General features: G+C 35.9%; 1 protein-coding gene across 50 annotated transcripts in view; it reads right to left on the bottom strand.

Annotated features, from left to right (window-relative positions):
- SOX6 (SRY-box transcription factor 6) overlaps window positions 1-19,014 on the bottom strand; it is a 571,708-nt gene that overhangs the window by 121,803 nt on the left and 430,891 nt on the right. For 30 of the 50 annotated variants that reach the window (XM_070626444.1, XM_070626446.1, XM_070626437.1 and 27 more), the window contains one exon: window positions 7,329-7,449. In XM_070626444.1, the coding sequence (XP_070482545.1) occupies window positions 7,329-7,449 (121 nt within the window). Of the gene's footprint in view, window positions 1-7,328; window positions 7,453-19,014 lie in introns of all 50 variants that reach the window. The other 20 variants (XM_070626445.1, XM_070626423.1, XM_070626441.1 and 17 more) reach the window with 1 other exon arrangement.

Raw genomic sequence — 19,014 nt, forward strand, 5'->3', positions numbered from 1 at the left:
CCAATCTTAATTTCTTCACTTATTTCATAGATGCATCCAGGCCCTTGGCCAATCACATGAAAATCCATGGAATTTGTCACAACAGCAATTAAAGAAATGAGTGTAGATGAACGATATAAATCCATCCTCATTACAGGAAATCAACTTAACAGAACAACTCAAAGCTCATACTTTACTGACAGCTCATCAATGATAGAGCCTTCATATATGAAGGAGGGCACAATTAAAATAATCTGGATCTCCATAAAACTAGGTTAGTTTACATGGGTGAACATATTTCTTTCTTGGACCTCAATACTGTTATTTAAAAATAAGAGTACCAATCTGAAGAACCTCAGAAATACTTTGATTTCAAGCAGATAGATTTAATTAATCAAGTATTCTAGCAATAGTGACTACACACCTCTGTTTCAATATTCTGGAAGAGGTGGAAATGGCTAGCTTTACAAGATGTCATTTTGATAACTCCAAACATATAAATCACATTTTTTTCACAGCAAAAAAAAAGCTAGACTTTTCTTAATGTCATACAAACTTAGACCAGGTCTGCAAAAGTGTAAAACATCAAATCAGAGAACTTCAGTCTGAATTCTCTATTAATTTCTACATTTGAAAGCTTAGAAAAGTTAATCAACTTCTTTGACTTTTAGTTTCTTTTTTTCTTTTAACAAAATAAAGATAATGCCACTTATATCTCTGAGTTGTTATGAAAATTAAATAAGAATATATGTATGTACATATATACATACACATATGTATACATACACATACATATCTTGGAAAATAAATGGTGGTCAATAAATGCTAACTGAAACAAAGGAATTAAAAAGAAGCATTAGGTAACGATTGTACACTAACAAATTAGGTGGTCTAGAAGAAACAAACAAATTCTTTGAAACATACAAATTACCTAAACTGACTCAAGAAGAAGTAGAAAATATCAACAGACCTATAACAAGTAAAGAGGTTGAACCAGTAATCAAAACCTCCTAACAAAGAAAAGTCCTGGACCAGATGGCGTCACTAGTAAATTCTACTGAGTATTTAAGAAAAATTAACACTAATCCTTCTCAAAATCTTCAAAAGAATTGAACAAGAGGGAAACACTTCTCAACAATGAGGTAATGAGGCCAACATTACCTTGATATTAAAGCCAGATAAAGACATCACAGGAAAAGAAAATTACATATCAATATCCTTTATGAATATAGATGCAAAAAACCTCAACGAAACATTAGCATATTGAATCCAATAGCATATTAAAAGGATTATTCACCATGACAAAGCAGAATTTATCCCAAGAATGCAAGGGTGGTTCAACATTAAAAGAAAATATCAATGTACTACATCACATTAATAGAAAAAAAGGGGAAAAATATGGATTATCTCAATTGACACAGAAAAGCCATCTGACAAAATCCAACACCCTTTCATGATAAAAACTCTCAGAAAATTTGCATTAGAGAGAAATTTTCCAAACATGATAAAGAATATTTATCAAAAACCCACAGCTAATACCATCCTCAACGGTAAAAGACTGAAAGCTTTTCCTCTAAGATCAGTAACAAGACAATGATGCCTGCTTTCACTGCTGCTTTAGAACATTGTACTGGAAGCTCTAGCCAGCAGTATTAGGCAAAAAAAAAAAAAAAAAGGAAAAGGGAAAAAAGCCATCCAAATTGGTAAGGAAGAGGTAGAACTATCTTTATTTGCACATGACATGATCCCATATATAAAGAAAATCCCAAAGAATCTATAAGAAAGTGATTAGAGATAATACACAAATTCAGCAAAGTTGCAGGGTATAAGATTAACACAAAAAAATCAGTTGTTTTTATATACCAGCAATGAACAATCCAAAAGGAAATTAAGAAAACAGTTCTATTTGTAATAGCATCTACAATAATTAAATACTTAGGAATAAATCTATCCAAGAAGGCAAAAGACTTGTACACTGAAAACTGTAAAACATTGCTGAAAGAAATTTTAAAAGGCCTAAATAAATGGAAAAGCATCCATATTCATGGACAGGAAGACAACATTGCTAAGATGTCAATACCACCCAAAGCAATCTACACATTCAGTGAAATCTCTATTAAAATTCCAACAATCTTTCTCACAGAAATGGAAAAGCCAATCCTCAAATTTACATGGAATTCCAAAGGGCCCTGACAGCCAAATTACTCTTGAAAAAGAATAAAGCTGGAAAACTCATTCTTCCTGACTTCAAAATTTACTACAAAGCTACTGTAATTAAAACAGTGTGGTACTGGCATAAGAACAGATACATAGACCAATGAAACAAAACAGACAGCCTACAAATAAACACCTACACAGATGTATCATATATGTTATTGATTATGTAATCATATAATTGACAAGGGTGCTGAGACCTTACAATGGGGAAAGAATCTCTTTTCAACAAATGGTGCTGAGAAAACTGGATATCCATATGGAAAAGAATGAAGTTGGATTCTTACTTTGCACCATATACAAAAATTAACTTAAATGAATCAAAGACTTAAGTACTAAGATTGTAAAACTCTTAGAAGAAAACACAGGAGTAAATCTTTGGATTTGGCAACAATTTCACAGATATGACACCAAAAACATAGGCAACAAAAGAAAAAATAGATAAGTTGGACTTCATCAAAATTAAAAACTTTGGTACATCTAAGAATACTATCAAGTAAGTGAAAAGACAACTTACAGAATGGGAGAAAATATTTGCAAATTATATATCTGATAAGGGATTAATACCTAGAATATATAAAGAACTCCTGAAATTCAACAACAAAAAAACAAACAACCCAATTCAAAAATGGGCAAAGTATTTAGACATCTCTCCGAGGAAGATATACAAAATTTCCAACAAGCATATGAAAAGATGCTCAAAATCATTAAGCATTAGGGAAATGAAAATCAAAACCACAGTGAGATACCACTTCACCTCTATGAGGATGGCTATAATTTTTTTTAAAAATTAGTATATAACAAGTGTTGGTAAGGATGTGGAGAAATTGGAACTCTCTTCATTGCTAACGGAATATAAAATGGTGCAGCATCTGTGGAAACAGTTTGGGAGTTTCTCAAAAAGTTAAATACAGAATTACCATATGACCCAACAATTCCACTCCTACATATATATCCAAAAGAACTGAAAGCAGGGACTCAAACAGATATTTGCATATTGATGTTCAGAGCAGCATTATTCACAATAGCCAAAAAGTGGAAACAACCCAAGTGTCCATCAACAGATGACTGAATAAACAAACTAACAAATATATACACACAGACACATATACAGACATAAACATATATATACAATGGGATATCATTCAGCCATAAAAAGGAATGAACTTTTGATATATGCTACAATATGGATGCACCTTGAAAACATTATGCTTAGCGAAATAAGCCAGACACAGAAAGACAAATATTATATGATTCTATTTGTTTGAAATACCCAGAATAGGCAAAATCATAGAGACAGATGGCAGAACAGAGGTCACTGGGGATTAGGGGTAGGGAGTGAGGGAGAGTGACTGTTGAATCCCCACAGAGTTTCTGTTGGGATGATTAAAAGTTTTGGGTATAGATAGTGGTGATGGTTACACAACATTGTAAATGTATTAATGCCACTGAGTTGTACATTTACAAATGGTTAAAATGATAAATATTATGCCATGTATATTTTATCACAATTTAAAGAAGCATTAGGTATACTTGTAAAATTGCTTTTGGTCATCAGGCTGAAGGTAGTACATCTCAGTCAAATGCTTAGATTTGGGGCCACATTTCTAATGGATAAAGATGTAGTTTAATGTAGTTAAATTTACTCAGCTTCATGGTCATACTTTATCCCTAAACCTAGCGCTTTAGAATTTTCAAAGAACTTTCATACATTTTAACAAATTTAGTCTTCACACTCACACTGAGCAGTGGACCAATCATGACATACTTTTTTAGATGACAAAAATGTGAGGCTCAGCAAGGTTAAATGACATGATCGAGTAAGAATTAAATAAAATATTCCATGTTAAATACTTAGTGCAGTGTTTGGCACAAAGTATTCAGTAAACTTTAGCTATTATCATATTATAACTAATACGTGAGTGGAGGAGCCAGGAACCGGCAGAGAGCCTACTCCGGAGACCTCCTAGGAAACTTCAAGGGTGCTGCTCCAGCAGTAATCATTCTAAAAATCCCAACTACGCAAAGTCCACGGGTCAGCTGCATCATCCCTGGGGCATAAAGGAGGCTACCCATTGTTTTTATTTTATAGGCAATTCAGTCTTGATCTGATATAGACATTGGCATCTATGAAAGAGGTTTAATCTTTCAATTTGCTCAAATATAGGTGCTCAAATGTGTTTATCTTACCCTGGATTGCTGCATCTCTCAGCATCATGAGGTGAAAGAGCAAAGCAACCAAAATTCTGTGGTTTATACTCTGGGCCCTGATGAGTTCCTTTCTAAAAAGATGTCTCTAATTATAGAACCAGTAAAAAAGGAATTTTTTTAATTAGGGGTTAAGACCTAATAAAGCTCTTTCTACAGAAATCAATCTGATAGATGTTCCCTTAAAACTGCAAAAGCGTCGCAGGCAACACGTCTCCTCAGCAACCCCCCAAGGTGGGAAAGCTTGCTTGGTGTCCTCACTGCACACTGGGACTTTGAAATGCCCAGAGCAATGCGTCAAATCATCTGAAAGGGAGAAGGTCCATGGCCCTAAATATATTTTTTTAGATTGTCCTAATATGGATTCTGAAAGAGTCAACTTTAACAGTGAACATCACCCCAAGGCGGTCCTTGCTCTTTGGAAATCCAGACAATTATTCAATCAGCTGGAGGAACAAAGAGCATGGAGCTGTTTCAGGTTAATGTGGAAGGTGGAAAAGGAGTAAAAAGGGAGCCATTTATTTTGTAATTTATAAAGACCAAGGTAGCACTTGCTCATCCTCTCATAGGGGGCCAAAATATAAAGTTATGCCACCACTTCAAGGCTTTTACATGAGACAAGGCTACTCTCTTCTAAAACTTTAGTCACTGTCTCCCAGTGTTTCAAGTGAAGTTATTATAGCTCAGTTTGAAGCAAAAAAGTTTTCCTTGTCCAGACTCTAGTCCAATAGTACTCTCCTCCCTTGGTTCATGCGAATGATAAAAACACTGCATATATTAACTCTCCTGAGTATGTAATTTTTCTACTAATAGCATATACTTTTAATCTTTTTTAAAGATAATTTTTATACACAATAAAACCTAGATTAGCCAAAGTATTTAAAGAATCTAGAGTTCTGGTTAATTAAATTCTCTGACATAACTTAGGGGTCATCAGAAAATACCTTTTCTACCAGCTTCGCTTGTGATTAAAAATCATCTACATGTTTTCAAATCTATTTTCCTGCCTTAAACAACAGACATTGGCCAACATAATCAAATGGAACTTTGCTACCCCGGGACACTGCTCTCGCTGCACACATGCTGCTCAATGGAGGTAACTCGTTCCTGCACAATACTGTCCCAATCTCTATATTCTTCTTAGTTACATATTACAATCTCATTGATGCTGTATGAGAAGGCTTTTTAAAAAATCGTCCAAATTCATTGAATCTATAACAATATCTTCCCCCTCAAAAAACAGCATTATTGTTTTAACAAAATTAGGTAAGTAACATGTTAACTATGTTGATGTTTATGTCTAATAGAAAAAAAGATCATACCTGATTTTAAAATGTGGAGAATTTTAAATTTAAAAACACTGAAATTAAAAAGAGTTTGCACATATAGTTCATTTAAAAGGTTTCTAAGACTGATACAGGGGCGACAACTCAGATTCAGGATAAACCAGTAAATTTAGTTTACATCAATGTTCCAAAGGAAGTCAGGAGGAAGGAATAGCTCAGGACTATTTACAGAGATCAGAGGACTGAACCATTGCACCGACAGAAATACATTCTCTGACAAAATATATCCCTGTCTGTAATACAGATTCCAATTTCCTAGGGAATATAACTTGCTCTAAAAACTCTTCTCTAAAAAAATCAATTTTTAACAATTTGAATAACATAATTTTCTTTCAGGTATCCAAGATCCTCTGGTAGTACTAGGTTTGACTAATTTTTTGTATCTGAGGAATTTCCAAGTCAGTCCTTAAGATAGCCAATCCTGTAACATCCCTATTCCTTGAATCATTTGAGTTTTGACATCCTTCCTTTCCTCACAAGGAAGGGTGATCTCCGCCAAATGCAAAAGAGTCGATGGCAGCAAGTAATGAAAATAGATGTCAAAACTCAGTGAGTTTGTTTTTATGCTATTTAGTTAGTTTCCTTATTGAGGATCTTAGTAAAGTGATTTATATTTTATTGTAGCTTTACGCATATTAAAATGTCTTTGTTCACTTTACAAACCCCACATACAAAGAAACTGCTGCACTCAGATTTGGTGGTTAATATAATCAGGTTAATACGTTAAAAAGAACTTGACACAGAAATTATTAATGATTATAACAAGGTCACTACTTCTGAGCTGAGGTCACTTACAAAGAATGCACAAATGAAATTAAGGTTGACTTTTATTTACTTGACTATCTTCTTACACTGGATTCCTTTGGCAACATCTCTTTAAACATTTAAAGTCCTGTTTACAAGGAGGCTCTGAAAGAAGCTTCAAACCATTATGCCCCTAATTGAATTCCCCAGGAGTCCAGCAAACTCAGAGGAATAAAGAAAAATCATAACATTTTCCAAATCATCTCAAAACATATTTCACTGCAAGGTTATGTGACCTGTTTTTTGAGGTTCCAAGATGAATGGGAAAATACTACTGAATGCTTCATTATTGAGAGTAAAATCAAAAAGAATTTTACCTATTAGTGGTAAGCTAATTAAATCAGTCCAGTTTTAACTTTTCTTCCAAGAGAAATCAGACCACCAACAATAAGAGAATTTTATTCCATATGTGACCACTCTCCCTGAGCATAAAGCTCTCAGGAGGAGGAAAGTGTCTTTAACCAGAGACAATTACTCACAGTAAAGGTATGTGAGAGAGCTGACAGAAATTTGTTGTTCCCCAGGGAAAGCAGCACTTTATCTGTGAATTCAGAACAAACTCAAGTGGAAGAAAAGAAAGTAAAAGTTTTTAGCAATCAGTTTATTAACATGCCGCTTTCCCAATTAACTTCTCAATTCTAATTTTACTTTAAAATAAGCTTTTAAGATCTTTTTATTCATAGTTCCTTTATAGGCTCCTGTGTTTGTTGTGACTACTAAGCAAAAACATGTGCATCCTAGCATTTCCAGAAAAATGTTCAATCCCTCTCTACTTACCTGGTTTGTATGTTATTCCAGGGGGGAAGAGGAATCCCTGTTGGGCAGCAGCAGCTGCTGCCAGGGTCCGCTGGTCATGTGGAAAAATTGGGATCATGAGCGGAGGCATGTGACCCTGAACCTGCTAAACAGAAGAGAGCCTATGATCAGACAGAGAGCAAATGTATGCCAAGAAGTATGTTTTTCACTCCCGGTGGTGTGCTGGTACACAAAAAGCCACCTACTTCTAACCTCATTCCAAATCTGCTCCCTGAGAAAATTCAAGCAAATTCTACCAAATCCCGTTTCTTAGATTCCATTAGCACACCAAGGATGCAACCTCAGTGTGAATTTGCCTCATCTCTACTTCCTCTAAAGTGTGGGTAATGTTTGCCTTTTATCTTGACATTTTTCCTTTTCTTTTTTTTCAAACAAAGAACTAGAAAAAATAAGTTTGCTTCCCATACTGTACCATGTTGAAAGGTTTTGCCCTTTCACCTGTTTTGCATTCTGTGCTTTATTTTGAAAATAGTATTTAGTATCCTTGATCAGGAAATAATGTCTAACTGTTAAATATGCCAAAAGCCACGTCTCCCCAGCTTAGGTCTCTCATTTCAGAGCCTCACTGCATTATGTTAACCGCAGAGCTCCTCAGATTTAAGGCTGCTACATCTTGGCTCCCAATTAAACTAATATTCTTTTCCATACACACCTCGATGTAACATATAAATTGCTTGTCTGCTAAGCAGTTTTACAGCTTTATGCACTACCATGTAGCTCAGTAATTATGGAGTTGTATTCAGAGAGCATTTCATAATAAATCCTACTATATCAAATTTCATTTGACCTCAATAAATGTATCAAAGAGCACAAAAATGCAAAGCAGAAAATCTCCACTCTATATCAGTATTTGTATTCCATATAAAGAAAATGAGAGCTATGACAGAATCATGCCTGTGAAAATCACATTTTAATTTCCTAGCTCCTTTCTTTACTCTATGCATGCTGCCCTGATTCCAGGACAGTGTCACAGGAAAGTTTTGTCCTGGCTTTTAGCGCATGATTTTATAGGTTGAACTACAGGACTTTTGTTATTTAAAGATCAAAACTAGGATGTACTAACAGAAATGATCTTTAAGTTCAAACTGGGTCTTCGGCCTCTTTACTAGTATAAAAGGGCTGCATTATATCCCGTTTAAGATACAAACCTTTACCAGTAATTCTACCAAGCTCAAACCCTTCCCCCATTTAGATTCCTAAATCTCCTCTTTAGGCAAAATTCCATATACTGGCTGATGACCCTGTTTAAATAGCACCAACTTGCCTTGTCCTGTCCCTGTTCCCTCCACAGCCAGGGACATAGTGCAAAAATGCTTCTGTGTGGGTCTAAGAGGGTTCATTTACCAGCAGTTTTCCTCTAGGGAAAGCCCTAAGATGTGGGTTAATAAAGGGCAAGCAAAAAATAAACACTTTACAGTATTTTTCTGAATTCATTTCTCAGGAAAATCAACTTATAATAAAAAGGTCTTTGTGCAATTACTACCTTGCCAGTGGGGCGTGAAAGAAACTAGCTTTGGGCAGCTATTTCTTCCATTTTAGCTGAGGTAAGCCCAAGTCTTGTACATTAGAGCACAAACTTAGCCTGCTTAAATTGGAGCTGATCCCCTAGTGCCCAGGTCTTGTCTTTAAGCCTAAAGAAAAGCACTAGGTTTGCTGTTCAGCTCCAACTTGTGGTGACCTGATGCAAACCTGAGATGTCAAAGATGAAGACACTGTTCTCTGTCAGAAGATAAAACACAATATTTTTTGTGGGTGACTATTGTTTAGTCCAAGAGTATATCAAAGGAAATTATTTCATTTATTTCTAGAAATATGGTTCTAGCATGTACCTAGACCTTAGTACAGATGCTTCACACTCTAAAGAAGGGAACAAGAAAATAAGAAGTCTAAGTATCATACTTGTTTATTCTTTTCTTCTTTCACCTCACAAACATTGATTAAGTTAGTATTACATGTTATGGATCTTGAGAAGTAGCTGAAATAGTGGGGCTATTTAGCTTGGAAGAGAGAAGATAAAAAGTTATCTTCAAATTTTTGAGGGAAGGATGTATGGAAGAAGAAGCAGATTAAATCTAAGCAGTTACAAAGGACATAACTAGGCTCAAAAGAAAGAGACTTTAGGGAGGTTTAATGCAAAGAACTACTTTCTAAAAAACCCTTTATTCAATCATCCCTCTGATTAAAGAGATTGCGCATGCCATTTCCCTAGAGGTCATCAAGTAAAGGCTGCATACTCATATGTGAGAGAGACTTTACAGGATGCGCGTAAAAAAATCCTGATTAGACAATGACCTATGGGGACTTTTCAACTTTATAATTCTATGACTCTTTAAAAGTAAGCTTTGGGAAGATAACGTGATATAGCCATTCCTTTGTTCCTTCATTCAACACATATTTATTCAGAAGCTTCTATGCCTACAAAGGCTTTGTTATTGAACAAATCTGAGCTTAAATCTGTACACTGCCATTTCATTGGCTGCGTGATCTTGAACAGTTACTTAACCTTTCTATTTCCTCAATGTAAAAACCAAAGCTAATGATACTACGTGACACGGTTATTGTGAGGATCAAATAGACAAGGAAAGTAATGCTGTGGCACATGACTGGCATACAATAAGTACTCAGTAGATGTCAAAGCCTTGCTCTTTTCTTTATAGTTTGCATACTCAGTACCAGAAAATTATCAAATTACTGATAAAACAAGAAACAGTGAATCTTACCCGTAACTCTACTTCAAAAAGGAAAACACAAGCCAACTAGATAATTCAGTTTGGCAGACAGAGGCTTGTCATGTTCTTAGAGACATCATGTCTCACAGAGCATTAGCCCATCCCAAGTATCTAGAAAGCCATGAAAAACAAGAGGTGGGATTACAAGGATCATTTGAAGATATAATTTGGGATCTTTAGCGTTATTCGTTACACAGCATCTTAGAATGAAAATATAATTTTATTTTTACATTGGTGCCCAAGCTCTTCAGATCGTGAGACAACATAAGGGAATCAATGGCAGCTAGCCATCAGAACTTAATCTTGAATCTTGGTGTCTGAAGACACTTCCTTTGTAACTAGCTATGTACATGAGATAATTAAGTAAACTTTCTGGGGTCATTTTTAATCCCAAAGAGCCGTAGGTGTTTCACATTAACATAAACTATAAGAATTTAGGGAAGTTCCTTTCTGTCCATTACCGTCTACAAGGTAGGATATGTTAGAAACTTTCAATGCCAACTATTAACTCAGGGGTAGTTTCAATAAATTGAAGTAAAAAATAAATAAGGAGAGGGACAGAAGACACTGTAAAAGCAACAGTAATGACAGAACCATAGAGTTGGAAAGGAGTTTAGAGATGATCTAACCTAGTAGTTTTCAAAGTGGTACCTGACCAGCAGCATCAGCAGTACCTGAGAACTTTAAAAAAGCAAATTATCAGGATCTACCCCAGACTTATGAATCAGAAAACTCTGGGGGTTGGGTCCAACAATCTAAAATTTAGACTAAAATTTAATCCAGGGTAGTGATTCTCAAACTTGAGTGTGCATCAGAATCAACCAGAGGACATGTTAAAACAAAGATTGCTCAAGTCCACCCTCAGAGTCTCTGAATCAGCAGATCTGAGACGGGAGCCAGAGAGTGTACTTTTCTACAAGTTCCCAGGTGAAGCCGGCATTGCTGGTGCAGGGACCATTCTTTGAGAATCACTAATCTAAATCAAATCTCACAATTGACACATAGGGAATCAGGTGGCTAGAGAAGGTAAAAGATACCAGCCTGAGGTCACACTGATTATGACAGAGCTGGATCTAGAGTCCAGAACTGCTAATCACCCTGTCCAGCATTTTTTCCATTACATCCCATGGACTTGAGTGATACAAAAGAGTGAATCACGTGTGTACACTCTTCTAGTAGAGAAAATCTGGAGGTCTGTGACTGAAAATAGTTTTGTATTTCAGAGGTGTATGGATGGAGGTGACTGTGGAGTATGGATATTTTGTTGTTCAGTTTCAGTTTATTTCTTCTTCTCACTTATTTTGTACCCAGAACAATTTGATCTCAAATCTACTATCATTAATTCCAATAATTTATTAAATACATTAATTAGCAACGAACATTTAGCTGCAAATGATAAAATTGCCCTTAGCTTACTTTAAGTAAAACTTTGATGTGAAAATTCAAAGTGCCCTTTATTAAAGACAAGCCAAAATAACCAGTAGCCAATTAGAATCTAGGCTAAGAGATGATGAAAAGCTTGTCTTTGAGCTCTAATTATAGAACTAATGATAGTGATGATGATGATGATAATAATAGTAATCACAGCAGCTAATATTTTCTAGTGTTTCCTATATGTCGAGCACTGGGAAAGTGATTTATATGCTCTATCTCATTTAATACTCAAAACTCTATGAGGTACTTACTGCTATTATCCTTATTCACTTAATGAGAAAGACAAAACCATGAGAGGTTAAGCAACTCAGTCAATTAAAATGGGGTGGAGCCAGGATTCAACTACAGGTATGTCAGCTCAAAGGCAATAGTTTTAAGTACCATATTATACTAAGCATGAAGTCATCTATTGCTAAATAGACCTACATGAGATAAGGAATAAAATTCTTTGTGATAACAATTATTTGACTGAAAGTTTTACAAATGTAATTGTAAATTTACATGCAGTTGTAACAAATAATACAGAGAGATCCCATGTACACTTTCCCCAGTTTCCCCCAATGGTAACATCTTGAAAAACTATAGCACAATATCACAACCAGGGTACTGACATGACACAATCCAACAATCCTATTCAGATTTCCCCAATGTGATACTGTTTTAAAAGAATCATGTGTCTTAAAAACTAGCAAGAGCAATGGAGATCTATGAATACTTCCTACTACCACCTTTCATAGAAAGCTCACCAGTACGACCCAGTGCAAACAATATAAGTGGAAAGCATGAATTAAAGCAACAATTTCTCCCTTTCATAGCTTTCCATTTATTGTACTTACTAGAAGGTTATTGGTTGAATGTGGGACAGAAATGGAAAGCAAGGGCAAGGTATTGGGGAGAGATAAGAAAAGAGGGCTTGGTGGCCACACAAGAATCATATAAGCATCCAAAATATTTTCCTCCTATGGAAGCTGTGAATTAAGTTCCCTGCTCAGTGCTCAGAGCAGATAAAGAATTTTGAAGATATAGAAAAGCCCCACCCTGCTCTGAAGAATGTAAGCCTGCCTTTCCTCTTCCTTCCCATCATCCTATTTTCCCATTTGGTGATGTTCCCATTTCCTCCCAGGAAAGACATCAGAAACAGCAACCTCCAAAAATATTTTACTAAAGAATAAAAAGTAATAGAATTCCCCTCACTCCATCAAAGAATGACCAGTCTCCACATGTCTTTTCTAAGAAGTTATCAAAATTTCAAATAGTATCTTTCTTTCTTGAAAGTGTAGCTTTCCCTTAGCACGAATTCAGGGATTCTTTAATTATCCCATAGGTAAAGAGGTAAAACTGATTTTGTTAATATGAAGAGTCAAACTTGATGTGGCCAAAAACATCTCCCTGAGTGTAAAACTGCATTTTTTTTTCACTGCTTTGGAAGCCAGCACTAACTGGCTGCTATGTAAGTTGGATGACTAACGAGGAACCAGGAACCCCATCGTCAATGCCTCATGAAAGAAACAAACTGCATGCCCCAAAGCACAACTGTCCATTAATTCTAAACTTCTGCAAACCCTGACCAAAGCGTTTCCCTTTTGGTGAGGTTGGGAACACATTTGTGATCAAACAGGCTACGTGCCCAGAAATGTTAATTGCTTGGGGGCTCCTCACATCTTTCAGACAATCAGGACAGCCCCAGATGCGCTTGAGACACTTAGGTTCCATCTCCTCCATTCGTGAAATGGCATTGTTTCATCAACACTTATCCCCTTTGTTTTCTCTGTGCTAAGTTGTTGATGATGCCATTTTTTGCCATCTGCCCCAGAGCTTCATTAAAGATACATGAATGGGCTAACTGGCCTGATATCTTGTGAGGAACAGGTGCTATTGTTTGTCCCTGAAGACTTGCACTAAAGATATGACTCAGAATACTTGAGAAAGAGCATCTGCAGCAGTCAGTCAGAGAGCGACTTGGCAGAGACCTGGCTGCGTGCTAATATGCAAACAGAGTGACACTCAAGGGGGCTCATTTTCTCTGCCATGAAGATTATTTAACTTTTTTTAGAGATGGGACATAAGTATTTGTATTGAAAATCATGAGCATATTAATGTCTATCACTGAATTAAAGACAGTGAGCAAGTGAAGATCTTTTTTATGCTTTATTTCTAGAAAATCATTCCTCATGTGGTTTAATTGGAGAAAGCTCTTTTAATCTGTCCCAGAGAATGTTTCCAATGTTTGTAAATCATGACAGAGAGAGGGAAAGACAGAGAGAGCAAATACAGTGAGTAAGAAAAAGGATCAGAGAGGGAGAGGCAGCGCATACAGACAGGCAGAAAGGTGGGGAGGGGGATTTCCTTAAAGGCCATACCCTTTGTTGCAAAGAATAGCTGAGTCATTTGCACAGTGTTACCACTGTGAAAGCCGCAGTGTCTAGAGTGAAAGAAATAAAGGCTCCAGAAACCTTACATAAAAAGCCTTCAAGGTCAGGGAGGTGTCTTCTTACCGCCAAAAAGTACATGCCAAACCGTATAAAGATCTCAGTTAATTCTAGAGAGTTAGGAGAGAAAGATTCTCATTGGATAGGATAAATTAGTGCCTTAATACAAACGCTTTTTGTTTCAAACCTGTTTTGCTTTGTTTTGTTTTGGTGAGGAAGATTGGGCCTGAGATAATATCTGTTGCCAATCTTCCTCTTTTTGCTTGAGGAAGATTGTCACTGTGCTAACACCTATGCCAGTCTTCCTCTATTTCGTATGTGGGACACTGCCACAGCATGGCTTGATGAGCAGTGTGTAGGTCTGCACCCAGGATACAAACCCCCAAAGCCCGGGCTGCCAAAGCAGAGTGCATGAACTTAACCACTACACCCATGGGGCCAGCCCCAAGTTTCAAACCTTTTCTTTGTTAAACATCTGTCTAAAATGTTAAGACTCTGCTTTGCCCTGCCTTATAAAGCATAATGCAATGGTCAACATATTGAACTTCTCTTGATTGACCATAGGTGATGTACACAAAGGAGACACATACATGGCCTACCTGAGATTCACTAATTGTTTCAGTTCACTAATCATCTCTCACCAAGTAAACTGAATGTGCTGGATGGCCTGTGCCATTTATATTTCTATACACCCCCCTGCTTTTACCACAGGGCTAAAAACATAGTAGGCATTTTGTGTCAGCTATCAATGTAAGAACCATCTAGGACCTCAGAACTGATTTTCTGAGCACCAATTTCTATTGTGTAGTATTGTTAATGCAAGTGCAAAAGATATAGAGCTGTAGCTGTTCTCATTCCAGAAGAGAACTTAAGAATTACTTTTAGATACATCTTGATAGTATCTTGTTTGCTTTTCATTTGTCTTATTTAGCAAATACTTGGCTGCTATAGCTCATGGAGGATAGTAAATCCTTGCTTGTAAAGAATCTGGCTACCTCTAGCAGGAGAATAATCAAACAAATTTTATCAAGAGCAATTCTGGGACACAAATTTTCTAGAGTATTTGAGAACACAGAGCCTCATCTTCCCAGATGTTTCCCACCGATGGATATGCATTGAACAAACAACATAACTGCATCCAGAAGAAGAGCCTGCTTTGTTTGCTTTTGTTTGGTTGGTTGGTTGTTCACGGCAGGATATTTTCTCTCTCTCTCTCTCACATCCCACCAGGATAATACAAAACACTTTGTTACCACTGTTAACATTCATCTTTAATATAATGCAATTTCCTCCTAGACTACTGCCACCACTGCTTTCAGAATTCTCACTAAAGGGCCAAGAAAACCCCTGAAAAGGTAGAATAAGCCTAAGATATTATAGTTTAAAGGCATTCTTTTAAAAACTCAGGCTTTAGTCTTTCAAAGTCATATGTTTTAGTTTGAATATAAATAAAGTACTAACTTTATGCTCGTGATATGTATTTTCTGTGTGTATATTATACTTCAATAAAAAGTTGATTTAAAGAAAAAAATAACTCCAGTAGTTTACTTATCTTTACTAGTTTACACTATTAAGTATATTTAACAAAATATCTAAAGTATCCCCAAAAGAAATGGAAAGGATACATCTTGTCCCTCACTTCACTATGCCCCCACCATCACTACCAAGAGTAAGACATGCAAACAAAGCAATTCTCTTTGTTGGGCTGGTCTTTAAGATAGCTATTTCAAAACCACTTCACAGTCTAGCACTTTCCAGTTCTCTTCCTTGGTTACACAGGAGAGAAATGGTCATTGAGAGTAAGAGCACAAAGACTTCACCCATCAGGTCAATAGCACATGTTTTTAAAGTCTTTTTTAGGTATATATTCAGAGGGAAATGTTAATAGCCCTGAAAGAGGCAATCCTGTCCTTTGTGTTAACACCTCTTTTTATAAATCTCAGCACTGTATACACTTGCTGTATTTGCATTTTCTAAAATGGGCAAATATCTCATTAATCCACCAGGATCACTAGTTAATCAAACGTCATTACTTTATCTCTCATTCATTTGTACATGTTCTGTTCAAATATTGAATTTTCAAAGAAAAGAATATGGACTTAGCACTAACGTGATTGTAATCCCTAGTATCTCTTACTTATTTGTCCCCTTACTCCTTGAAATAAAGAGCTCCACACATATAAAATGACTTCTTAGGCTCCCAAGAAACATGTTACTACTTATGGGGAGTCAGTAGTGCCTGTCTTCATTCAGCTATTCAATAGCCATTTATTGAGCACCTAGCACTATCTGCCTGGTAACATGCTAGGTACTAGGAATCTAAAGATGCCTTAGAAAAGGCTATAGCCTTATTTTATTGGGTAGTGGCGTTAGGTTTGTTTTCACTTACCTAGTAGCATAAGTCATCCAGTTTGCCAGCTTACTTTGGAATAGGGTCAACAAAGAAAGGAAAGATTTGCTTAAAAAGAAAACTAAACTACAACAAAAATCCTATTAGGTATCTTTCCTTAGTCTTCCTATACCCCATAACCCAGAAAAATTTCAAGAGTATTTATGAGGACAAAAGTCAGATTACTTTATAAAATGGATGATAAATGTTAATTAAATGTGTTTAAATTATCTTACTATGTTTTAAGAAACTCTCACCAGGAGGCAAGTAGAATATCCTGGCCATAAAGAAATTAATAAAACATGTTATGCAAAAGTAAAATTTATGATTCATTTGGAATTAGATATCTACCACCTTTTCAATCCATACAAATGCATAATCTTGTCAATTAAATATTATTGTTAAGGTCTAGTAGTATGTTAAAATCACTTTAAAGTGCAACTAAGGAAAATTCATGTGTGTTTATTACTCCTTAAGGATCTATTAGTGGGTATTTTATTCAGATTCGTGCTGTAAAATCTGCATAAACTCAGCATATTGTTATCCCCATGTGTGCATTTGTTTGGTTAAAGCAGAACAGCAAATCTCAATTTTTGCAACTTCTGGAAAAGTCAAGAGAACTAAAACAGTCTTAATTTTAATCAGATACAAACAGTTATCACTACAGAAGTGAAGAGATGACTATTATGCAAATAGTCACAGTTAGTGGTCACCAGGCCATCACAGAAGACTGAGCTAGTCAATTACTTTAGATATTTCCAAAGACTAGTGAAGATGAATGTTTCTTATTTCACCCTGTCTTATTTCCACAGAAGTATGAAACATATTAGAGACTAATGATTGTTGCTCTCAAATGGAAACCCATTAAATACACAATGATCAAAGTGTTTTGCCAAGATGGAAATTAATTTTTTTCAAATTTTTTATAAATGCCATATAAATATGGTAACAGTTGTGAAGAATGTGGCATTCCTTTCTTTGTACCAACCAAATTCAGATATAAACCTTTCATAAACTTTTGACCTGTAATGAAGGCAATCTGGTCTTTACCCCTGAAGTATTTTACACAAGCTTATTCTGTTAGCAATGACCAGAGTTCAATTATTAAATTCCTCCTTCAGAAAAGGAGGTTTACATCTTAGACTACAGGTCTTGTTAAAATTATGCTCAAGCAACTTAAAGGCAGGGACTTTGCATCTCCCCAGGGCTTAGTAAAAGTCTCTCTTGCACAGAGTAGGGACTCAACAAATCCTTGTTACATAAATGCATTAAGGAACGTTCATTCTATGTTATTTTAAAAACTAAGCTACAACAATTCTGATGATTTTTTTAATCTTCTGAATCAATTTTAAGTCCTTTCATCATTTACAATCCTCAAATCGAGGCAACAGAAATATACATCTGCTCCAAAATACTTCATCATAGCAACCTTTTCTTTTGGCATGCCATGGTCTGACTTTGAAGTCCACTAGTTGGTATGAAAATACAAAAATTGACTTTATTCATTTACTTGGAGATATTTTTTAATGACTGAGCTCTCCTAGTACATCTGTTGAAATTCTTCTATAGTATAATTTAGAGATGATTCTAAGCTTCTTTAATAATTTCATCATCATCAATTATAATCCTTACTGACAGAAATGATAAACTGTTCTCCCCAGAAGAGCCAGGAATACAGTTTTCCCAAATAGTAATAATAAAATGTTTGTCCATCACAGTGGGCTAGTTATGCAATATAGAATGAATGACAGAAAAACATTTATCTGCTATCATGGAGAGCAGAAGCAGTTTCATCTTAAGCTAGAAGGACTGAGAAGCATACTGTGGGAACTCTGAAGAGAACATAAACAAAATGTCTAAGCCATTGACAGCTGGGGCTCAGCCATGGCAAGTTGGCTCTCCCTGGAAGTACCACTGAGAGACGGTGCCTGTATTTGTGATTTGGGGGGCGTTGGGGCAGAGACGTAAAGTAAGGTGATCTTTGTAAGAAACAGATACAGAGTAAGAGCATAGTGACCACAGTAACAAGTCAAATACCTTCAGGTTTTCACTCTATCACACTCTAGTCTTTTTAGAGTAAAAAGCTAATAACATGCAACTTTAATGTCATTTTGGAATGTCACCTTCAACTCCTGCCCTACCGTCAGCACACATACTTACATACTTACATACATACACAGACTCCTATACCTGCTACCCTAACTAAACACACAAGTAGGTCAATGCTAAAGATTATTATAAAGATAAGCTAACATATTAATTTAAAAAGAGCAATTTTCTTTCCTTATTTTTTTTTATTTAGTACTATGTTCATATTAAATAACTTAGAGACAATAAAGAAACGTCCCTATTAAAGAAGGTAAGGTCCAAACTTCCTAGCGTAGGCTGGCATTTAAACCACTCCACAAGATATTCTTAACACATCCCTCAAGCCTCCTGTCCCACTGCCCTTGACCATCTTTCTCCTCTTGCTTTCAGTAGCTTATGTCTTTGTTCATGCAGCTTTTCTCACTTACCACATAGAATGATCTTTCCTCTCTTCTTTCACCTTCCTAAATCTGACCTACCCTTCAAGATTCAGCTCAAATTCAATTCCTCTATGAAAATTCTGTGAGTATAAATTTCTTTCCCTCTGTCTAAATTTACATTGAACATACTGTGTTGAA

This window comes from Equus przewalskii, chromosome 6 (genome assembly GCF_037783145.1).
Source record: "Equus przewalskii isolate Varuska chromosome 6, EquPr2, whole genome shotgun sequence".
NCBI classification, from domain to species: Eukaryota; Metazoa; Chordata; class Mammalia; order Perissodactyla; family Equidae; genus Equus; species Equus przewalskii.